The sequence below is a fragment of the Labrus mixtus genome, chromosome 18 (genome assembly GCF_963584025.1).
Source record: "Labrus mixtus chromosome 18, fLabMix1.1, whole genome shotgun sequence".
Taxonomy (NCBI): Eukaryota; Metazoa; Chordata; class Actinopteri; order Labriformes; family Labridae; genus Labrus; species Labrus mixtus.
Window position 1 is genome coordinate 5,105,679 of NC_083629.1, and position 25,280 is coordinate 5,130,958.

The following is a 25,280-nucleotide window of genomic DNA, read 5'->3' on the forward strand; positions in this document are numbered from 1 at the left end:
GCCAAAAAAAACCTGTATGTATTTTAAAGTTAGCAGTTAGCATACACATAACATAGTTTGTTCTCAGAGGCCCTGTATCCATCCTCAGGCTTAAGACATCAACCATCGCACTTATGTCCTTCAGCTAGGTAGCCGGTCAAGGCGGAATATTTTCCCTGTAAAACCTCATAATGCACGGAGGCAGAACGGGTGGGCGTCGAGAGGTAGTAACAGATATAACAGGGGGAGATGGTGACAACGTATTACGTCGGAGCCGGTGTAGGTACAAGAAGTGCTCTGTTGGTCTGATCTGCTCAGTGTCCTTCAACCGGAATTGCAATCTGAAAAAAGGCTGGTGAGTGCCAAAAAATAAATTCCCATTTCAAAGTAAGCAGTTAGCATAAACATGCTACTGTAAGTTAGCTGAGATTGTCTCTCTTTGTTCTGAAAGGCTCTGTACTATTAGCTATTGCCATCTCATTATAGAATTTCCTCCTCAGATACTAAAATAACATGATTGCAAATAGGTTATCGTTGGCTTGCACTTCAATCCTGCGTCAGAAAAAATACAAAACTGCGCTTAACACTCAAAACCGGTCACCAATCCCCCGGTAACTAAGCTAACCCTGTGCGTATACTGTGCTGGAATATGACTTTCATGCAACAACTTTTTAGAAATAGTTGAAAGTGTTCCTAGTGAATATCTACCCCGGCTAATTAAAACCCAATTTTGGGAAAGTTACAGAAACAGACATTTTTAATTGATATTGAAAAAGATTGTGGATGCTTTAAGGTGCTTACTAACATATCATTCTCTTTGGCTCATTACTTTCCTGAGTGTTAAGGTTAACAGGGTCAAAACAGTTGAACAACAAACAGGTTAGTCACATTACACCATCAAGTTAAGTCTTTATTTGTACATTAATGCGTTTCAACAAGGCTTGTGAATACAGCACACAATAAGATTTTACATAAATCATGAATTTCCACTTAAGAAAATCTCTCAGGTCTTAGTTCTTAATCACCACTAAGCTTCAACAGTGATCAGCGTTAACATGAACAGCAAAGTATTATGGCCTGGTATTACTGGATTTTTTGTTTTATTTTTTACAAAAGATGTGTACAGTAATTTTTCCTCAGTATGTCACAGTGAAACTAGATGTCTTACCACAGTTTGATGCGAGCAAATCAAAGATTTCTTTGATAAAAATGTACACTCACCTCATTTGGTCCAATTGGTGAACTTTAAAGTTTCATAACCTGGACATAAAAATCCTTCCAACAGACATGAAAAGCAGCAGGGTTTGAATATGTCATTATCCAATAGAAAGCATGTTTCAAGTGCTACACATAATAATGCCAATTGTATAATACAATGGAGAAAAAAATCCACACAGGTCACATTCAATAAACAGTTTCATGTAAAAAGCCTTTTTAGAGCCACTAGAGTCCGTGTGACGTCAAGGCGATGTGGACCAACTGACATTTAGTCCAGGTGGCTTTACAAATGCAGTGGCTTTTTCCCATTTCAAAGAAACAGCCAGCCTCAAACAGAGCTTTTCCATACATGATCAAAATTGGGATGCCATAGCTAGAATGATTTGATAAAAGAAACATTGTCAACTGTGGAGCTGCAGGATAAAAATTGGCTCCGTTTAACTTGATCTTCAGCCATTTTCATGCATTAAATCTTTAAAATACAAACAAAGAGATAAAATAAAAATACCTCTGTAAAAATTAGGTCTCTCATAACACATTCACCCGCTTCATTTCTTTATATTGCTCATATGTGAAATGTGGGTGGTATGTGTCCAAACTGCAGATTATCACACTGTGAGCTTGGCTACTTCCAAATACAGAGAGAAAATGAAGGCATGCAGCTGACAGAAAAAAAATCAATTTTATACTTTTAAATCCCAAATTGAAGTCTGGATACCTCACATGGCTAGTTTCAGGTTCACTGTTTTACGATAATTAAATTAATATTAGAATGCTTTTTGCAGTTTTGCATTGTACACATTTTCTAGCCCAAAAAAGCAGTAAAGATGTTAATAATTAAAGTTTAGCCCATGGCCACTGGAGTTCCTGACTTGTAATTGGCAGCAGGGTCTAGATTAACCATTGGTGATCAGATAAAGTATGGGCTGTGTTTAATAAGTGTTATTACAGTCTTGATAAAAACAGACAGCGACAGTAAGGCTTTGTCAAAGAGCTTGGAGCGAGTGTTATCTATGCAACCAAAAACTAAAAATGGTTAACGCAGCAATTGAATTAAAAAGATGGAAAGTATATTTTTTGATTCCTGATTAAAAAATAATCAAAAGTGGTGTACCATAGATGGAGAAAAAGGGTGTTATAATGAAACGGGGTCTTTTTGACTCATGGCTGGACTCAGATGCAACATCCAGGAGTGTGTCTGGAGGGTTGGCATGGGACACCTTGAAATCTGATTGGAAACCCCTGGTGCCACCCATAAAGTGTAAACTTAAATTGGCTTTTTGCTTCGTCAGATTGGGACTTATGGTGAAATCAACCTGTTCAGTCGCACGAGCTGCTAGTAACTTTTTTAACATTTCAGTATTGCACATTTTCTTTTGTTAGCACTTTTAATTCATCACTTTGGACATATTTAAATGTTTCCACTTTGTTGTGTTACATTTTAAAGTTAAAGTAGATATGATTAGTGGACTCTGTCCATATGTGTGTGTGCAAACACATTTCATGCAACCCCTGCATAAAGAGGGGTATTTTTACTCACCTACAGGTTGTGCTACATGTAATGGGCATGCTCAATTCATTTCATCCTTTTTTTTCTTGTTTCTATGTGAATTTTCAGAGAAAATGTAGTTAAAAAAGTACAATCATCAATTAATTCTGCCAATTTTTAGAGACAGGACGCTGGTTATTTGTAAATGGAATCCGTAAGCGTAACTGTTTATTCATATTACCAAAAACTGACAAAGGAAACCTGTAGATACAGTAGGTCGTGTTTTTTCCCAGCACAGGATTATTAGTATGGTTCTCCTTCCAAGGGGGCTCCAAAGGGGTCCCAACAGCAAACTTGTGCTCACATTCAACATTTTGATTGGCCGTGCCAAAATGTCCCCGCAGCCCACTTTTTAGACTTTGAGACTGCTGACTTTAAGCAGGGATTTTAGGTGCAAGTAGATATTAAATATCAAGAAAAGAAATGTTAAAAATAATAAGCATGGTTAAGAATAAAAAGCAGCCACCTCTGCTTGTCACTAATTCAGTCCTGATTAACATTCAACTCTGAAGACATTCTGACAATCCTGCAGCCCCTCAAAAATACAGACATGCTAATGGAGCACTTAATACCTCTGTGGATGTGCATGTAAATCAGTGTTCAAAAGAACCAGAAATAAATCAGTCGCTGAACCTGACAGGTGCATTTTCAGCCCTGCCAAATCCTGTTGGTTTTACATTGAGCCTCATTACTGAGAACAAGGACTGGCAGAGAATTTCACAGTTCATGTTCAACAGTTAAAGCTGCACAAGGCAACAGTTCTTATTTTGTAAATAAAAAACACAGCTTCACACCCCACTTATCTAAATCAAGAAATGGCCACGATAGATTCCAACCTCCAAATTCCAGTGGCATCACCTCCACTGTCAACACTTGCGACACACTAAGAGACATTGCCTTGAAGGTATCATAGCTCAAACAGTAACATGTCTACTTTGAAATTTAAGTGCAAGTTTAAAATAGCAACTTGCTTAGGAAGCAATTTGCCCGTCAGGCCATGACCTCCCACACAGCCCCCATAACCACACGAACCCTTACTGTGTTAGTGACAATAACTTGTTCACCTGCCATCTTTGACTCTGCAACATTTGTAAAAGGATGTCAAATCCGATAGCACTGTGCTCTCATTTAAAAGTGTAATGTGCATCACTTTTATCATCAGTAAATAATTACCACATTAATTGTAAGACATGTCTGTAATTAATCAACTGAGAGACCACTGCTGGGTTGATTGGCAGTTCAAACAGCCTGTGCACTGCATATTACAGTGTGTGCTAGAACTGAGGATTTAAAGGGACATCTCCTGGTTTGTTTTCACTTTAAGCACAATCAGGGCTCAACCTGTCCTCATGCTGATCCTCTTCAGTAAAGATGCCACAGATGGGATTATAGGAGATCTAAATCTTTAGAGAAAACACCAGCTCTAAAATTACACTGGTGTGAGACAAAGGCTATCAATCATCTCAACAGTGGCCTCATTGTATAGAGTAATTGTACCTGATGATGATTTGATGTTTGAAAATGTTACACATATAACCTTTAAATGGGTGTAAGACTGCATTAACAAATAGTATTTGGCTGTATAAATAAAATTAAACCCAGCCGTTATTATGTACATCACCCAGGCAACACTTTCACGTATGAAACATAGGATATAGCATATTGCTCGAATATTACATTCACAAATCTATCTCATAAATAAAACATTCACATGTTATTACTAACATCCCTCCATTATTTGTTCCTGTTTCCACATTCATTATATGTATAATTCGCTCTATAATTATCTCAAAGTTTAAAATATATTATTGACACACTGTTAAATACATTTTAAAGTTGGATGTGATTATAAAATACATTGTACACTGTAAAGTTTGACCTCTGTCAGTTTTTAAAATCAAGTTCTTAAAGTATATATATGTTTAAATAAAGAAGTAAGGTTTAGGGTTGGGTGTAAAAGAAAGGCATAACATTAAAAGTAAAGGTTATATGTTAGAAGGCCTGAGTCAAATTTACATTGTTGGGTCATTAAACATCAGCACATGTCGGAGATTGTCTCAAATTAGTTTCTCTAACTTTCTGACTACTTTCTGTCAAGTCCAACATGGTGGTACTGTTTAAATCCTTACGTCATAGCCAATTAAGAATGCCAATTACTTGAGTTCTGTTTTATTGTGAATTTGTTGTGTATAGTTGTGTATGTCCTGTAAGGTACATTCAATAATAATGAATTTTTTTTAAACTTAAAGAACTTGTCATATGTATAGTTAGAAATAGAATAAAGTGAGTGTGTAATTATTAAATCAACCCTGCATTTCAAAATATGGCCAATGATAAAAACCAGACTGCATATCTTGCCTAAGTGTTCAAGCATAGGCCATTATTCCACATAATCTCAACCTGAAGTTGTCTGTTTAGCCTGAGTCTCATACTGTCTTAAAATGTGTGAACAATATTGATTAGACTGGTCTGTGAAAATGCAACGATAAACTAGTCTTACGCAGCCTTTAAAAGGTTGTAAAAAGGCAATGGCAGCAGCTTGATGAAAGATTCAAAAATCTACAGGCGAAAAAAGCTGTAGTGGTTCCAGCCATCAGTTTCTTTTTGATAAATTTAAGATCTTCTCTACCTTTGTGCAATCATCCGGGTTTCAGGCAATGAAAGCTCCTTCCAAGAAGATGAAAAAAAAAGTCCTTCACAAATCAACCAGAGGAGGATGAGGAGGGTGACGAGGATGAAGAAGATGAAGATGAAGGGGGAGGTCTATCGTCCCCACCATATTCTGTGAACCTTGATGATGTCATTTCCTTGTCTTTCTCCTTTCTGCTTCCTGTGCAGACTGATCTCTGGGCTGGTTTAAACTGCCAAGTCACCTTAGACGTTGACGACTCAACTGTTGTCGACTGCCTCATTTGCGTAGTAACAGCCCTAGTTGCCCTGGGAATGGCTTGTGCCCCTGCCATGGTGGTGACCCCGGTAACCCTCTGTTCTTCCCCATTGTTGTTTCTGTCCTCTCCTGTGAAAACCTCACTCGGCACTTCGGGTTCCGGGGTGTCTCCTAACATGTCCCAGTCCGGTTCATTTGGCAGCCGTTTGGGTGGAGCTATGCCACCAGATTTGTTAGCAGCTGCAGAGATTCTTGAGGAGCGACTAGGATCAGAGTCCGACAAGTCTGAGTCCCAGTCACTATCCCCTGCCACCGATCCACAACCCAGCACTGACACATCAGCTGCGCCAGATTCGGAACTCTCTGAGTCTGACTCCCTGGAAAATTACAACAGAAAAAAACTGAGTTAAATATTGAACTAAGGAAATGTTACAACAGCACCACAAAGTTTGTTGATTTGGGAATTATACAATTTGAGTCCTGCAGTACTGACAAGACTAAGACAATCCATCCAACCATCCATCCATCCATCCATCCATCCATCCATCCATCTGTCCATCCATTTACTGCTCGACTTAGCCAGCACATCCAAGGGGGGCTTTACCTACTTAGGTATGCCTTAACTGAGCATGGACTCAGAGTAGGCTTTTAAATTGACCTGATTTGGCCTTGTGAGCATTTATGTGGCCTAGAAATAGGCATACCTTATACAGCAAACATGGGTACTGCGTTGGTCCCGAGTAAGTATCCTTACTACCCATATTGGCCCATGTTGGAGGCTCTCAAGGGTCCTTCATCAAGTCTTTTGGACTAACCCATGTGAGACCACTAATGCAATTTTGATCAAAATTGGCTAAGCCCAAGTTGGGTATTCCTTTGGGCCCTACCTGGGTGTACTGGCTGGGATCTTGGTCAGTGTTACACTGACTTGATGCGTTTTCCTCTAACTATGTCTTACAGCACTCCCTGGGGAATAAAGATAAGATTAGCAGCCCAGATGTTATATGTGATCACTTCATTGTGCTTTCAAAGGGACATTCTCCCAGCTTGGTCCACCTTGAATTCATGGACAAGGGAAGTCAATGAGGCCTACTGATCAGGTGCCAATGTCAAACCTTTGGTCATTATTTCCTACCAGCAGCTGACATTGTTTCCAGCTTTGGTCAGTACCCTTCCCTGCTCATACTAGCCTGGGCTCTGTCTCCATGTTTTCCCTTGTTTCTTTCCCCCAAACCCATTCAGCTCTCATACCTGTATTCTTTGCGTCTTACCATGCGCTGACCCAGGCCTCAAACTGAATTGCAAAAGGGAGATTAGCCTGACAGAGTTGTCCAATTGAGTGGTCATTCTACATTCCAACCATCCCCATTTGTTGCAAGTATCTTATTATGAACAAACAAAGCAAATTACCAGACTGACAGCCGGTGGTGGTGTCAACCCTATAGACAAGTGAGACACCATAAAGAAGCAGAAAGGCTGCTCTGTTGGGTTGAAAGTAGCAATTTACACAAGTAAAATTGAATTGGGATCAGATCAGGTGTAAGTATCTCTTCCCCCTTATGGGATGGTATCCTATTGGTACTCCAAAGGGAGAGCTGGAAGAAATGGCTAGAAAAAAAGATGTCTTGCCACGACAACCTTGCCCAAGATACGTGGAAATGAAAAATGGATGTGTCGATAGATCAATAGGTAATTAAATGCTTAAATGTTTGAAATGCTTTTTTTTTTTTTATTTCTCTGACCCCACACTGAAATAATTTAAATGCACAAAAGCCACAATGACAAAAGAAAAATTGACATACCTGCCGCTGTACTGTGTGCTTCCTGCAGGGCCCAGTAGGAGGCATTGTGGAGCAGCAAGGTAGACAAAGCTGTCAGTGCAAAGAAAATCTCCTTCCTCTGGTTTTTGTGTTGTAAGGTGAGTTGGCTTGACATCCCCTTCTGTATTTGTCTGGTTCAAATTTGATTTCATGCTATCATAATGTTGCTGTACAATGTCTTTTTTTAAAACATGGGTGGGAACCTCTGTCACTTTGGTGACTTCACCACAGCCAGGTCTTGCAGACACAGCAAGGTAAACAAAGCTGTCTGATTGGACAAAAGGATCTATGTCACCACAGTCCAATCCAAAGGTTCTGATAGGCTTCTGATTAGGATCTAGCAGGTGTTTGATTTGTTGTTTTGAGGGAGATAAAGGGAGAGGTGTGTCTTCTCTCTTGAGGGTTACTTTTTTTCTGGATGGTATTTCTTCACTTAGAGGGGCATTAAAATTTGTGGAGACCTCACTGTGGCCATGGTTGAGTGGGGCCCTAATGATTGAAACAGTTCCTATCTTACCAACTCTCCTTCCGGTCTCTTCTTTGCTTTTCTCTTCCGCTCCCTCCATCTTTTTACGTCCTGGTTCTTCTCTTTCAGCATTGCCTACAGTATCTTCCTGCAAGGAGGTGTTGAGGAGTGATGGGTAGCACCAATCTAGCTCTGCACTCTCCTCCCTCCCCCACTCCTTTAGACCTCCTTCATCACCGTATTTCTCCAGTGATGTATTACTGCTGCCTAAGTCAGAGCCACTGATTTGCTGGTCACTGTCAGAACCGGCCTCTTCCTGGCTCTGATTGGATAAGGACATGAAGATGCCACTGGAGTCGGACTCCAATGTTAGGTTAGAGTCTGGAGAGCTGTCCTCCTTAATGGAGCTAGAAAAGAAAGAAAATATAGTCAAATGACTGCTCCATACTCCCCATGAGATTGCTAAACTCCTGTGCCTTCCAATGCTCTATCTTTCTACCATTGGCTACAAAGGATGCTGTTTATATTTGTCTTAAAGACAGGGTTGGAAACTTTTATATATTATGATTCTGAAAGTAGCATTCTGTGCTGCATCTACACCAACCCCCTCCCCCTCTGTGCTCCCTCAAAAGCCCAGCTCATTGCTTGCATTGTGTAGAAACTACGTCGTCTCATGTCTCATTTAGCAGTAAGGAAACACTAAACTTCATTAGAACAAATGTAAAAAAAACCTGACTATTTTACTACTCACAACGGCCAACGACAAACTCACAGTATAAACTCTGTCATTGGTGACTCACTATGAGTGTGGGCTAGTCCACGCAAAGGGTAGAGAACGAGCAGGGAGGCGAGATGTTCATGAAATGGGTACCTCATGGCAGACACTGAAGTTTTTACAGGCTGCTACAGATGACATGTATTATTAATTTCTGTCAGGACCATCAATTTTAACCAACATATTAAAAAGTGTATTTGGAGAAAATTACCAACCCTAACCTATCTTTATGATCAAGACCTAGATCTGTTAATGTCTCTGGAGCACTTCGATTTTGTGGCTTTTTCAAATGGTTGCTCGAAGGCATTTAAACTATTAAACAGCAATCAGTGAAGTGAACTTGCCTCCATTCAAAAAGCAGCTATTACCATTAATAAGTGAACACAGCCACTGTGTGAAATTGGGTTGAAATACTGCTAAACATCCAAAGCATTTGAGATATTTATAAACATATTCGTTAAGTGTATTGGAATACAATGGATGCCATTCTCTTTCAAATTCAATTCATGGTAGAACAAAGAAAACACAGTGTTAGTTCTGAAACAAATAATAACTTCTGTTTTATCAGTTATATTCTTCTTTAATGCACCGTGACACACTTCTCAACGTGTCTGTTCTAGTCCAAAATGAAGGCCTGTCACTCTGCTATTCTAGCAGTATGAGATGTTTATAATATTGAGCAATAAAAAACAACGCTGAATCATCCATTTGTACACACAAACCTAAATAAAGCCCAAACTTTAGTAACATGTGCAAAAAGCCTTTATGTCTCTTTGATCTAATGGCATTGTGCACTCACAACCACCTCTAAACATAGTTTGATCAGATATGTATTCCCATGTAAATAAACCATCAGTGACCAAAAAAGCATGTCTAGATTTAGTGCAGAAAAGTTCTGAATCAGGGCAATCACAAATTCTTTGATAAAATTACCTTGTAACAACAGTGGAGTTCCCAGCAGATTTGGTTGACCAGTCAGCAGGATGTCTGTCTGTGTCTGTAGCAGGTGAGGCCATCGTGCTCAGCTCCAAACTGACCTGCGATCTACTCGCAACCCCTAGAAAAAAGAGCAGATTTCAGATAATTAAAAGAGAGAAACAGAGAATATAAGGTCATCATTCATCCACATCCTTGTCGAGCTTAGGTGTATTTAATCACTGCAGAGAGATCAACATTTTAAATCATCTAATGATGTTGTTAACTTGTTCATTGTCAACAGGAGAATAATTGTCAAACATGGATTTTGTAGTGGGAGTTTTCCAATAGTACTGTAACCAACGATTACTCAATTGAAGTAATAGTATAGACATTGGGTAGAGCTGACGTATGAAATGCAAACAGCAAGCACCATGACTTAGAAAATCAATCAAATCAGACTCAATCATAACTTATCTGCAAGTCCAAATACCATCTTAATGAAACTGTTGGTGCTGCAGAGGCATTTCAGATTCCTCAACATTGAGTAATGGCCCTGAGTCTGCCTTCCTCCTTGGTCAAGTTCATGTTTCATCCACCCCCAATCCCTGGTACACTGACCTACATGTATCAGGCATCCAGGACGCTTGACATACAAAAAACTAGAAATGAAAAGCTAAAATGTCTTAATTTTGAAACAAAAATGTATCCATCTGAAAAAATCTGAACAAAAACAAAGCACACCTTTTTTTTACTGCTAGCAAATCATGGCACATTTTGTGAGAGGAGTTCCAGAGAAATACAAGGCTGAAAATGAATCTACACCAAGCGTCACACATTTGGAAGTTTTCATGTCATGGTTTCACATTTAGTTGCTTCCTCTTTAAAAGGGGTTAGTTCGTTTTTTCAGTTACACACTAAACTAATATTCTGTAGTTTTTGTAGACAATGTTTGAGATCAATTATATGTCAATATAAATATGTTCATATACAAGTTGATGTAATTGTTGATGGGTGGGTTCGGGGGGCTTGACAGTATTTATATATTATAATGTCTACCAAAGGGAAGTCCAGCAGAAAAAGTTTGGGAACCACTGCTCTAAGACAAGATGTCCGAATTGTCTAAGGATTGGGATAGTATTATGTTAAGGATGCAGCTGTCATAGGTTGAGTAGAAGATTCATGACAAACTTTTTATGACATGTTCCAACAATCATTTAAGTGTTACGCATGAATTAAAAACAGAAATAACAAAAAAACATATAAATAAAATGTATTTCTACCTGTAAATGCAGGGACTTTCTCCCTCTGTGGCCCAGGGTGTGTTTGGTACATGTCAGCTCGTTCCCTCTGTGGCTCCAGAAGTGTTTGGTATTCATCCTGAGTGTCTCGCTGGGGCTGAGACAGGTCGAGGTGCTCCAAGTCAGAGTCCAGCTCCCTAGCTCTCCTTTCTATCTCCGTCAGGCTGAGCTCTGAGGCTGCTGAGGAGGGGGGATGCGAGCCCCCAAAGCCAATTGGGGGCCGGAGGAGAGGCCAACGCTGCAGGGATCCTGAGAAAGAGTCTGTATCTCCTTCTCCTGCTGCCGCTTCCCCTTTATCCCAGCCTTCATCCCACAACGTGGTGACCATCTCAAGGACATCATCCCAGCCCTCCATCCCTTCCTCTCCTTCTCCTCCTTCCATTTCACCATATTCTTTTTTTATTTGAGCCACTTCCAACTCTTGACCATGCTTGTCTTGTATTCCACCCTTGATCTTCATTTCACTATCCTCTATCTTTTCACGCTTTATTTCTACAACCTTTTCCATTTTCATGTCTTCTTTTTTGTTTTCTTTCCCTTCCCCTCTTCTTTCTGACTTTGGTTGTTTGGTGTCCTTCCCCAACCCCTCACTGACAGCAACCCTTTCTTTCTCCCTACCCACCTTCTCCTCCTTTGAGCCTCTTTCTTCTCTTCTTTCCTCTTCCCTGATCTCTTCTTTACTCTTTCTCTCCTCCCTCTCAGCCTTCTCTTTACTCTGATCTGCTTTTTTCTCCTTGCTCCTGGATCTCTTTGCTTCTTCCAGCTCTCTGCAGACTCGCCAGTGCTCCAAGTTCTGCTCTTTCAGGGAAGCCCTGCCCACCAAATTGGCTCCAAGTCCAAGATCTGCATGGGAAGGCTCTTTAAGTGAGCATCGTCCCACCATACTTGTTGAATTTATACAGGTTGTTAGTGGGTTTTCTGAGAAGTGGCCAGTACGGGGGTGAAGGTGACCATGTGGGCGCCTCTTCTCCAATGCTGAGAGGACTGAGGGGAGTGGGGGTAGAATAGGGAGGTTGTGAAGTGCCCCCCCCTGCCGAACAGTCCTCTTCCTGACCATAATGCGCCGTGGCCATGTGGACTCAATACCTTCAGGAGGGCCTGTTGACTCAAGATCTCCAAGCCCTCTGCTTAGCCGAGGACTTACAACAACACCTGGTCGTAGCCCTGTGGCAGTGCCAGGTCGAGTCCTGGAGCTGGACTTGGATGACTTGGACTTCTGGGATCTGGAACTTTTCTCTACATGGCTAGATTCAGTGTTTTCAGAATCTAAAGACATTTTCTCTGCCTGATCAGCAGGGGTAGCGTCAGTTTTATCACCAGTTATGTCTTTAATCTGTGCTTTATCTGTTTTCTGGTTGCTGTTCTGGCTTTCACTGACAACTCCAATCTCACCTTTAGTCCTTGTGTCAGTACTAACTCTGTTTTCTTTCACTGCCTCAGGCTGAGATGGGGGAGAAATCTTTACATCTGTCTCAACTTTAGCCTCTATTTTGGACTCTGGTGCTGAAACAATCTCTTTATTAACTTTAGCTACACATACAGCTTCACTTCCAGTCCTGTGCTCAACTTTTTGTGAACTAGCTTTTTCCTCAACCTTAACTGTCTCCACCTCTGGTTTCATCCCTGGTCCTGGTCCAGTTCCCATGTCAACTTTATCTCTAGGCACAACCTTGTTGTCATGGTCTATCACAGTTGGAGGTACAACCTCAGAAATATATTCTGGTTTAGTCGCAATCCTTCCATTATTTTCTCCACCCCTTGTCCCTCCCCTGTGAGACTCCCTGTTTACAGCCGGAGCTGTCTTTTCTATCTCCATCCCAGACTGTACCTTACCTTCTAACTCACGTCCCCCTGGTCTTGTTTTTACCTGGGAGCCCATTCTTGTTTCAGAAGCATGTTTATTGCTCGCCCTAGATCCATTGTCATATTTGTTCCAACTTTCAGCTCTATGGTGTTCTTGTATTGAAGCCCTTACATCAGCCTCTGACATGTTTCCAGATCCAACTTCACCTACTAGCCTGGGCCCACATCCAGATTTGCTGTCCACTAAAACCAAACCGACATTCCCATTGTCATATTTAGAAACCATACCCCCACTTACACTGTCATGACCAACCTTTGACCCGGCTCTATTCCTACCCACAGCACAGGTGCCCATTCTGGGGGCATTGGGGGAAGGGGAGGGTGAAGGTGAGGGCTGGGGGAGCAACAGGGGTGTTGTGTCTAAACCGTGGTCAGGTTCTAAAAACACAGAGTCTCTTTCGGAGCGAAGAGGAACTGGTCGTCCATATCCAAAGGTCCCAAATGTGGATGTTTCTCTCCTCTCTCTTTCTCTCGCCCGCTCCCTCTCCAGCCTCCCTCTCTCCCTTTCTCTTTCCCACTCTCGCTGGGCCCACCCCCGCTCCATCTCCCTTTCTCTCTCCCTCTCCCACTCTCTTTCTCGCTCACTCATCGCTCGCCCCCATCCTCCTGCTCGTTCCCTCAGGTCCTGCTCGAGGTCATGAGCTGACAGTTGGACTAGTGGGGATCGGTAAGGGGATCTTCGGAGTTCCTGGGGTGGTGACAGCCTGAGGCTTTGGGTTTGGGAGTAATGCCTTGGCTGAACAACCTGGGGTGGGGAGCAGCGCAAACTCTGAGTCTGACTGGGGCGAGGTTTGGCAGGGGAGAAAAAGACTGGTGTATGGTAGCCTGAAGAAAGAGGTGAGCCAGAAAAGGGAGAAATTAGAGGGGAAGTAAGAGAGGAGGATTGGCCCCCAGTGGGGGGGTAGTGCCCTGGATTTAGATATCCACCTCCTCTGTCCATCATTTCAGATGTAGTAATCTCCATACACTCCAGGTGTTTTGGAGGTGTTAACACTTTCCAGGATTGTCGGCCATCTCTGCTATTTGTGCTGTCTCCATGGTGATAGTGGTGGTGATGGTGTTGTTTCTTGGATGAGGAGGAGGACACTCCCGGCGCTGAGAAAGAGGACACAGAGGGAGAAACTGAGCGGTTGTAATGTCCTGGAGAATGGCAGCCACCAACATCAGCCTCCTGTCCCGCAAGCTTTAATGAATCATAGATTACTCTTTCGTCCAGTCGGCGCACAAAGGAGGGGTTCGGAGTTAAAGAGCGAGGCTGGGGATCAAACATGTCAGCCTGAGGCCTGCCAACCCTCAAGGAGCCGCTTGCAGAGTAGCTAAAATTCCCCTCACAGTCTCTCCTTACGGACCCTCCAGGGTGATGGTGATGGCTGTCAATTTGTTGATTGATGCACATGGTATCATAGATGGACCTTTGGGGTATGTAGCCATCTCCGTAGCCCCCATCCACTCCCCCAGGTCGTCCTCCCACTCCCCCATCCCTAGCTCCATGCTTCTCCAGGCAGCAGGAGCTCTTCCTGAAACACCCGGGACGGCTAAGAGGCTTGCCCATGATTGGTCGGATGGCTGATGGGAGGGGTTGGTGGGAGGCACGGTTGCAGTTTGAAGAGTGAATCGTGAAGTCGTTAATTGCCCTAATTCTGAAAAATGTTGCTCACATAAGACATTTTGGTATGCGCAAGGTGCATGAAAGCAGATTTTGGGAGGGCCATGGCAAGTGAAACAAAAAGAGAAATATCAAATTTGTGCTTCTTCTTTTCCGTTAAAATTCTGAAGCTTATTCCTTCTGTTTAAGCTTATGATCAATGTATGCTGCGAAACCATCTGCCTGTCAAAAGCTCCAAGGCACAAAACAAAGCCAGCAATATAATGTCCAAATAAAAATTGGAAATTGATTCCTTCTTCCGAAAATATTCCAAAAAGATTTTTGCAGAAAAACAGCAAAAAGAGTCCAGTTTTTATGTCCACAGGGTTTCTGTTCTTAGCTCATCTTCTCCCACTCTCTTCTCAGCATGACTGCATTCGTATTTATTCTGCTTGTTTATTGTTCTGGCTGTCTTTTCAGAGCCAATTAAGTCTTTATCCAGTGGAGCGTTAGTCAGTCAGACACAGAGCGACAGAAAGACCGAGCACAGTTGATGGAGGATTGAATCCAGTGAAAGCTTCTCCTCTCATTCTGGCAATTGTAATTGGTTGATTAGTGTCGTAGGCCTGTGGAAAACAAAGCAAAAGACAACAAGATTTGAATAGATCACAGCTTGAAAAGTGTCTTCAAGATGATACAATTGAGTGGCTATTAGCATATTCAGTAAAAAGAAATAACAATCAGTGATATTCTTGCATGTCCAATAAAATGGGCAAATGCAGTATACTTGCTCAGAACCAATCAATTTGCAAATCAGTTGTAATATGCCTTCTGTTGCTCTCATATTAGATTTTTTTATCTGGCAAAACTAACCCTGCTTTGTTCTTAAGAGTTATTTTTAAATAAAATAAAAAGCAGTTTCAAATTGTATTGAACTTGACCAATATCAGGGAGTAAGTGTCAGGATATCTCGGCCTCTGCTGCCTGGATTTTGATTGGACATTTTATCTGTTAATAGAAGTGCAAAGCTAAATTGCCGGAGTGCATGTTACATTTCAATCTAGCAGTGCCTGAAGAGCACTTTGCAATCAACTAAGAAGAAAAGCTGTCCATAGCTGTCTAAAAAGTATCAAACCATTTCCTTAGTTTATTGATTTGAACATCAGAATCACTTATGCAGTCATCAAGGCACAAACCCATGAACCTTGATCCATCACTGCGTTATCAATGGTGCTGGGAAGAGCAGCCTTGAGCCAAGATTAGGGGAGGATGGACTTGGAATGAAAAGATGCTTTTGTCTGTATATAAGAAATTTACCTTGTTTTTTTTTTAGGTATGCACTACTGAGAATTTCAGGAAGACTGCCCCTGAAATCCTCCTGAACAGGTTGTTTACACATGCACGTCACAGTGGGAGACTATCCCTGTTGGACGGGAGGGGGGGCTGGGGAAAGTTGTGACATAAAAAGAATGACGGAGAAGTGGTGGCTGAAGCAACTGAGTCTGCTATACAACACTATAATGAGAATATTTACCTCATTATAGTGAGGTAAATGCTATGTATAGTTGACTGAATCTCAATATCAACAAAGAAGCGGAGTAGAATATTCTGGCAAACTTGTACCGAGATCACAAAGGTTGCGTGCATACAGTCTATAGTTGTGCACTAATCGCTGGGAATTAACGTCATTACCCCCTCTCACCTGATCAAAGTGAATTCTCCTGATAACATCCTGTTGCCTTCTTACATCAGCTCACACTGACTTCCTTTCAGAAAAAATACCAGGGAGCTGGCAGGAGAAACTAGATGACGTCAGAGTGAAAAAAAATCAGCTGTTTGCGTTCACACATGCAGCTAATCCCGAAAACTTCAGTTTTGTGCAAGTGTGAACAAGGCTTGAGTTGCACAAGTTGGGCAAATGCAAAAGTGCCTTAAACCTGCATTCTGTCTAATTGCCAGTAGGGGGCAAGTTTTCCAAAAAACGAGACAGAGGGCAAAATAACCATACGTCTGAGTACTCTAAGTCGATTATAACTTCAGTAAATATTTTCCTCATGATTTCATGGTCTCAATTTCTCCTAATATGTTTTCTTCAATGCCCTGTGATGCAGGCTACATTTAGTGAAATTTGGTCCCATTTAGAGTTCAATGTACAATAAGAAATAACTTTTCTAAAGAATGTAGAAGTTGCTACCACGAAACCTTGTTAGGTCAGATACACTTTGACTCTTTGACTCTGGTTTCTCACCTGGTATTTGTTTTCTTACTTAAAAACATTTTCAGGGTGAATGCGATGGACAAAAACTTTCCCATGCTCAGACTGAATGCTGAGCTTGGATCCGTAGCTTTAGTTGGCTAATTTCAGATAATCTTCAACTAAGAACACATAATATATCACATTGAACATTAAGGTTTTTCTCTGGGGATTGGTTAGACATTAAGTTTAATGCTAAGGCCTTTGTTACTCTATTTGATCAGTTGTATAGTAGTTGTATGATATGGCATAGACCAACAAACTTTACAAACCAAAGGGTGAAGGGTAAGAATTTCCTTGATTATTTTGGTCGACATTTTCTTCCATTGGACATGATAAAGCTGAGCTAAAAACTGTTACCTTGTTTTTGGTTAGTCTCTGAGGTCAATTTTGTAGAGGTTTTTTGTGAGAAAATTTGCCAACTGTCTTCAAAATCTCAAGGGTGAAAATCTTCAACGCATAAACAACAAGAGTAAGGATCTTAAGTGTTGTTTTTGCATGACTTAGTGTTTCTCTAAAGATGTGCTAAACCTAGACTGAAACCTTTGATGGATACTAGAACAAACTGTTCAACAGTCTTTTTAGCCTCAAATCACAACCCTGAAACTTTAAGAAGATAAGACAAAAATGATAAAATCCTTGTGATTGCTTTAAGAACTTTCCCCACTGGTATTTGACATCAAGGTTGATACTGAAAACCTATTAGGTGCATTTTGTTGGAGTTATGTTTAAGAAAACACAAACAGTTCTGACAACCCAGAAGGGATCAAGCAACAGGGCTGAAAATAATTGGATTTTGTGTTTCTAAGAACTTAACGTTTCTTCCCCAAAGGATGTGCCAAACACAATATGAATGCTGTGACCCTTGTTGGTAAAAAATGTCAGGACAATTTTTAAGACGTTAGATATTAGGTTGAATCAAACATTTTTCACTGCCTTGTTAGAAAATTACTCCTACAGCAATGAAAGCCTTTTTATAAACCTTTCCTCACTGGCTTGTCTCCAAGACAACTACTGCAGCCTGTGTTGGTCAATTTTGTGAAATTCTCATCTTAAAACATCCCGACAGCTCTGACAATCAAAGGGGGAAAGCCAAGACAACAAAAGTTAAAAACAATCAAATGACTCCGAGTGGGATTTCAAAGTTGGAGAGATGTTAATGTGACAGCCTGCACCAAGCAGCCTTAAAGCCCCATGCAAATGTGCTGCCAAAAATAAAGTCAAGATGACGTCAACTTTCCATCAAAGCTGTTCCCTCTGTCAATATGAGAAATGACAAGCGGAATCTGTCAACTTCATCACGCAGAATGACATTTTGGAAATTCGGTCCGATGTTGTCGTTTCTGCTAGCTGGCTTGGAAATTCCAACTTTGTGGGAGGCAACAGCAGTATGATGATGAGCTCTGGAGGTTGGCTTACATAAAGTCACGATTAACGAAAAAAGGGACGTTTAAGACCAATTATGAACCCAGAAGAGACGACGAGAGATCTAGTAACCTCAGGATGACGCTTGAACCACTTCAGAGGTGTAGGAAAAGTTACAAGACTAATCAATCACTGATGCAAAAACTCCATTTAGACTTATTTCAACCCAAACAGACAAGAACAGATTGACATGCACATATTGAAAAAAAACATCCTGACAAAGCTTTTAACATAGATATCAGTTTGAACTGTAACATTAAGGAGTCCGAATTTACTAATTTGCATCTATTAGTGATGCCTTCCCCGCAAATTAGTCAAGCTCCATCAAAGGAGCCTATTGATAGTTGAAATCCATCCCTGGTCTCTCTATCGCTTCATCTTTTCAGCATGTCTTCATTCTTAAGCATCCTCTCTCTCCCCCTCTATCTCTCTCTCTCTCTCTTTTTCATCAATGCTGCCGCCACCTGCTCTATTTTCTCCCGATCAATAGAAAAAGCCAGAACCTTATCAACATGGTCACAGTCATTTAGAGGCATCAGTCAATCCCGTCCGTCGATCTCAGTCCCATCCTGGTTATGTCTTGTCATTCAGCTTCAAATCAGCATCATTTGTTTTTCTTACCGGCATCTCTCTCTCTCTCTCCCTCTTTATCTCTGCCGTTTTTCTCTTTCTCTCTCTCTCTCTCTCTCTCCCCCTCTTTCTCTCTCCCTCCGCTGTGAATCATGCCTTCTGTCAGAGGACGGTTTTTTTGACAAGCGCTCTCCCTGCCAACCAACACACCAACGCAAACCCTCCTCCTCCTCCTCCTCTTCCTCTCTCTCTCTCTCTCCCGTGTAGCTTTTCTTCATCTCAATTCAGCCTCGCTCTACCCCTCGCTCTCTCCCTCCCATTTACACTCCACACAGCTTCAGGGCTTTAAGAGCTTTGGAGCTGCACAGAGACCAACTTCTCCTCTCCAGTTGCTTTCTCTTTTTCTCTCTTCCTCTATCTCATCTCTCACTATTGTTATCCCTCTATTTCCCTCTCTTGTCACCTTCACTCATTCCCTTCTAGATTTAGTTTGACCTGAGTTGGTTACTCTCGGGAAATCATCACCGTCAGTCATTTTAGAAATGAGGTAACGAAGGTGGAGACGAATGAAGGAAGGAAGGACATATCTATCTATCTATCAAACTATCTATCTACTGTAGCCATCTATCTATCCCACATATCTACGTTTTCAGTCTCCCACACACTCTTTTCTTCTCTGGCTCTCTCTCCATCCCTCTTGTAGCCCTCTCAGTTTGCCCTCTACCTCCCACTCTTCACCTCACCGTTAATGTAACATGCATCACTGTGGAGGCAGCAGGGAGAGTGAGAGAGAGAGAGAAAGAGAGCGAGAAAGCAACAATGGGTACTCATTCGTACTGTACAGTGCAATTTGAACGCATCATCATTAGTAACATCATTTGACCACTAAGGGCTGTGTGGAAAAAAAACGGCAGCTATTTCTGATCATTAGGAGACGCTATTATAATGATATCACAATGTACTTTTCTCTTTTGTGTTAGTGATGTAACAGCTTCCTCTTACCAAACAATCCTAGAAATGAATCCTCTGGTGTCTTTCTTGTGAGGACTAAATGGAAAAGGAAAGAACAGGATACTGTAGTTAGCTCGGGCAGCAGCAGCCACCATGTTTGGGCAAGAAAATCAAGAGCCACCTACAGAAACACAAACTTCATCCAAATCAGAAAAGTAGATGTCACCGTGCTGCCCACATGGTTTGATTGACAAACTGAGGGATTGACCTTTTGGAATCCAATGATACATGGGAATAAACAGCATAAGAGACTGCATGCCTCTGCTAAAGCTTAAGAATCCTTTCAATATATTCATTATGTAATGGATAATGTAAAGTAATCAGGTTGTTATAGCGGAATAAAAACCCCAACAAGACCCCAAAGCGGTCTTGTCTCACCCTAAAGGTGAGAACATGTGATGAAGTTACAGTTGCCTGATTTCCTCAAATAGAGTCAAGTTCTCAATTTAGTATAATCACTGAACATCCATATGGTTCAATGATAAATTAAGGAGGCGGCAACCTCCAATGAGGAAGTGCAACAAAAACTGCAGCTCCTGGAGTATCCACTTGAGGTTGCCTGCAAAAGCCAAGGAATCCCACCTATAGGTCCCACATTAACCTGTTTATTTGAAAGGCCACATGTTATGTAAATACACTTTACCATGTTTTTCTAACATGAATATGTGTCCCTAGTATTAACCCCCGATGATGAGAAAAGTCCATCCTCTTCGTCTTCTGCCTGCTCCACTTTTCATAAAATGTGTGCTCAAACAGACTGTTTGGAGATTTTCCCTTCATGACATCACAACGGGCAGTAACCCCTCCCCAGGTGGGTGACACTCCCACAGCTAAGTGTTTGTTCTGCCCTCTGAGTCTGCCTTCTCACAGTAAACAAAAGGACATGGAGCGAGAAAGCCAAAGCTACCCCAGACCTTGCAGAGAGACGTGGTTGAACACAGCTGATTCTCATTTAAAGATATGGCTACAAAACAAAGCTCCTAGAGGCGTCCATGTTGCTTGACCGACTTGTTGCCAACTCGTTACTGGAACGCGGTAAACTGGGATGTGACGTCATTCCCAGCTCCGCGATCCAAGTTTTAGAGGTTAAAGGAGCTCACCATTAAATCCAAAAACAACATAAATTGGCCACATCGCTGCGCTATATCAGTGACCAAAAACAATACAAAATATTTGGCCCATATTCTATCACTCTTGGAAATGACGATTACGAATACGATTATAAAATATCCAACCAACTAAACAAACACTAGACGTAAAACTTCTTAAGAATGAAAAGAGGAGCTGAAATGATAATGTGACATACAGCTGTCAACCAAGGCGCAATACATCCACTTGATTCTTTGACAGTAAAGCTATATGCCACTTAGAGGTGCATTTGTTTCACTGTACAATATGGTTGTATTCAAAAGGGGTTGAATAAAATCTGTAACACGGAGAAACTCCTGGTTTCAGTTTCAAGCTGTACACTTCACCACAGTCTTGTTTAAATTGGTCCAGTCATTTCCAGCATGGCTTCTGTGATTGACAGAAAGAAGGACTGACTCACACACTGCTGTATTATACTTGTTCATTATGTGAGCTAAAGCAGTGTTGACTCTGAGTCTGTGTCTTAGAGAGAAGAGAGACAGGAGACAGAGAGGCACAGGGAGGGAGATCTCAGTCAACATAAAAAAACCGACACTATAAAAAAAAAGCTGACTGCACAGCTGCGTGTGTCTACATTGGACAGCTGAGCGTGTTTGACAGGATGGACAGCTGTGAGAGCATGGCAGAGATTTTCTCTCCCTCACAAGCCGAGTACATTTGAGTTGTTTGCACCCAACTTTTGTATTTCCACTTAAATTGTGACTCAAAAGCAATAAAGTAAGAGAGCTTCATTGTGACGGTCACAGTTCTTACCAAAGCTACCACTGTGTCATCCAGCACAGAGGTGCAGCTTGTCAACAGGCAATTACTTGGGGCCCCGGACCAGTAGGGGGCCCTCCAACCAGTGTTCATCACCATTATGTCTGCCAGCCAACGCTTACTCCTATAAAGACAATTAATTCCTCTCCCTTTTCCTTCTGTGACATTAATTGAAAAACTTAGCAGGGCAACAAGAGTGAGTGCTGTCAGATGGGGCCCCCTTAGGGAGGTTTCCTACTTTCATTGCAGAATTTGCACATTTTGGGCCACTGCTTTGGGTTAAGTTTGTGAGCCCTCAGTAGCCCCACTACTGGTCTAAGGGCCTCAAGCAGTTACCAATTGATTTTTACCTATAGGGCCCAAAACTAGACTCTAGAATCACCACTGATCCTTCAAAACCATCCCATCCGAGTGAAATCCAGCGTTTCTATATCGAGTTTGTATCGTTGTATCTCATTTTGCATTATCTACAGTGTGTTGCCTTGAAGAAAGCACAGCTTTGCTTGTGAGAAAATATTTGTCTAGACAGAAGTATGTGGACTATTTCAGATGGATTGCCTTTACATTTGACCTTGACAGTGCTTGTCATTATCCCTAACATTTCCATTAGTCTTCCATATGTGCAGCACTGGTTCATATCCTTTTTTTATAGTCTAGGTAATAATATAGAAGTGTTGTTCTGATCACAAAATCCTATTACTCATTTCTGTGTGGATGGACAATAAACCCTCTCCTTTTAGTTGCTCCATTAGTTGTTTGATTTCCGTCATGAAAAGATCTCTGTATTAACAGACAGCTGCTCCACTCATTCATTCCCCCTCATTTATTGTCATCAGTTTGGACTTTGAAAGACCATCAAATCCATCAGCCTGCTGCTGGTAAACAAATGAATCACCTAAACCAAATGCTCAGGGTCTATTGCAGTTAAAACAGAGACGAGTGGCTGTTTTTAGAGAGCACAATGTCCAGGTTAGAAATGCATTCAGAGGCAGCACAGTAGGCTTCTGGCACAGCATATGGTGGCCTGTATCTGACACAGATACCACTAATCACTTTTGCACAGTAAGTGCAGTGGGCTTGCCAAGAAGAGCTCTGATCCAACAGAAATCTTTAATAAAACATAGAATGATAATAATGCTTTTTAGGACACTTTAACCCGTATTTAACATTGACTAATATGGATCAACAAACTATGATCAACTTGTCAGAGAGGATCTTTAAATCTGTATCATCAATATTTATTATATATTCACAGTGGATCAAACAACGATATGTAATGTGAACATGGTTGCTCGTACTGCTGATGCCACAGTGAACTATCACTCCTCCCAACTTTCAAAGTATTTGAGAATTTCTTTAACAAATTTTTTTTTTAACAATGTGCAAACTTCGCTCTTATCCAAAGCGGTATTTGATAACGCTTTGGATAAGAGCGAAGACAACACATTTCAGCAACAACAATTTAAAAAATAGTTTAGAACGACAAAGTTAGCAACTTGCTGGTTAAACAACGAGCAGCTAAAGAGAGACAGATTTTCAATAACAGTTGGTGAAGACAAAACAAGCAAAATCGAAGGTGAAAATGTCCCTCATCGTCGTTAAGAAAATCCTAGCTTATGATGGTAGCTGGTTTGAGTTGTGATTTTTTGTTTGTGTGGTTTTTAACTCATTAGTTCTCAACAGCTAAGAAACAATTAGCATTTCTGTTGATTAGCTTACATTAGCAGTAAAGCTGCACCCCATCCTTATCAACATGTCAACACAAAAGCAACTATTCAATCATGAGGTAGCCACTTTATGAAGCAAACCCTGTTTCTTTTAATCTATAATGAGCATCAGGCTGTATTGAAGAAGACTTTTAGCAAGCAACTGAGACCATAAACACATTTTGAAAAAGTCAGCTGAGCTTGACTTCTTCTATTTAGTCTGTGGGTCAGACTTGTTTTTGTTGCACCTTTTTAGCCTCCTCTGGTATATTTAGCTCTGTGTTAATGAGCCAAGTCCCCCCCATGATGACACAGAGGACCTACAAACACACTGACCATGTTTCAAGGTGTGTGGTGGACATTGTTGTTCTATTTCAGTCCTCTTCTGTAGCTGTAACTATTGAGTGTAAAGCGTTGTACCCTAGCTCCCCCCGGTGGTTGCTCAGTGTTGTAACTTTCCTGACAGCAACTTCAGACCTACTTGTCACGTTCAGATGAGCAGAGAGTGTGCAGGCAGAACATGTGTGATCGCACATGGTTTGCACAGGAAGCAGCTGCACAGTCAGCATGCTTGACCACACACGCATGTCCATATACATCTGTGGGTTTTGCAGTAAACAGGACCACTATATCGGAACAGAGTGTGTGTGTTTTTAAAAACACATTGCTTTAAATGAGTTGAGATTTAATGAAAAAGTGATTTAAACAACAGTGCTTGATTTCACACATTGCTCGAGGTGTTAAAGTCATGATGATACTTTTGCTGCATAGTGTTTAAGGTGTTATTGGTTTTTTTTAACAGCCCGGATATTGCAGATATTGCACCACTCCTCTGTGTTTGTGGGCAGAGGACATGCTCCCTGCTGCTGAGTCACATCACCTTACAGGAGGTATGTAAAGGTTATTGAGGGTAAGATGAGGGCAGACATCATAGGTACCAGCATTCTACACATGTATCAAACCTGTATCAAACATGATTGTAGTCTCAGTGACGTCAGCCATTGGTTGCTGAAACGATTTTGTGAGGCTAATAATGGTGATGTAACCTGTAACTCAGGTGATGCTGAGTTGGGCCTTAAGCCTGAAAAACAGCAACAACATACCTACCTGTCAGTCAGGTTAGCCATGCCCCCGTTTAATGCAAATGTATGCATGAAAAAGTTATGGGGAAAAAAAATCACCTATCCTAAAATTTTTACCAATAAACCATCGAGCTATTCAGACCAAAGCCGTTTTTGAATCTGGCTGTAAACATGTTTATTTCGGCTCACAGCACTTTTTTGCACATCGACACTGGCTAATGTTTGCAACACCAGAGGTTAGGTTCTAAACTTTTTATTTTATCTCAGTAAAAGGAAACCCTGAGTTGAAACATTTGTATAAGCTTGTTTTTTATGCCATTTTCCTTTATTAGTAAAGCTGTAGAGTGAAATGTGTGGAGAGAGAAACGGGGGATGATATGCACCAAACTGCATCAGGACCAATGTGACAAGGACTGTGTCCTCTGCACGCGGGGGGATTGCCTACAGCAACTGAGCTAAACCACAACCCAGCTTTTTTTTTTTTTTACTATGTCTAATTATAGAAGGTGAGGCATCTCTCTCAGCACTACCTTTGCTTGCGGACTTAAATAAAGCAAAAAGGACAGGTTTTTATTTGTTAGCTGATTTAGGATTTAATATTGGTAATCCTTGATAAACATTTATTTTGCTCCAATATATTAGCTTGTTTTTTGTGTTCAAACTTTCAGGTAAAATCTTTCAACTTGATTTTGAGTCTTCTCAGGGTAGATAAACGTCTGTAATCTAATCAGTGGGAAGAGTTAACACTGAAAGAAGAGATCAAGTTAAAACACGATAAGAAATCAGAGAGGGGAGGGAAGACAAGACAATCAGTTTTGTGAACATAAAGGGGGAGGAGTGAGGAGGAGGCAGGGAGAGAAGAGGGGAGACAGCAGGGAGGGGAAGATGAAGTTGTGCATTCCTCAGTTTGAAGGGGGAGCATCTGGAAATCTTTAAAGGAGGGAGGGAGGGAGGGGAGAGAAAAAG

General features: G+C 41.3%; 1 protein-coding gene across 1 annotated transcript; it reads right to left on the minus strand.

The window, feature by feature from the left end:
* Window positions 1-868: 868 nt before the first annotated feature.
* On the minus strand, window positions 869-19,325 carry LOC132993259 (uncharacterized). Its single transcript, XM_061062986.1, has 5 exons — window positions 18,541-19,325; window positions 10,893-14,984; window positions 9,628-9,751; window positions 7,436-8,326; window positions 869-6,010 (listed from the first exon to the last, which is right to left on the minus strand). Exons 2-5 carry the CDS (start codon window positions 14,323-14,325, stop codon window positions 5,449-5,451), a joined length of 5,010 nt encoding a protein of 1,669 aa, XP_060918969.1. The 5' UTR covers window positions 14,326-14,984; window positions 18,541-19,325; the 3' UTR covers window positions 869-5,448.
* Between the last annotated feature and the right edge of the window lie 5,955 nt (window positions 19,326-25,280).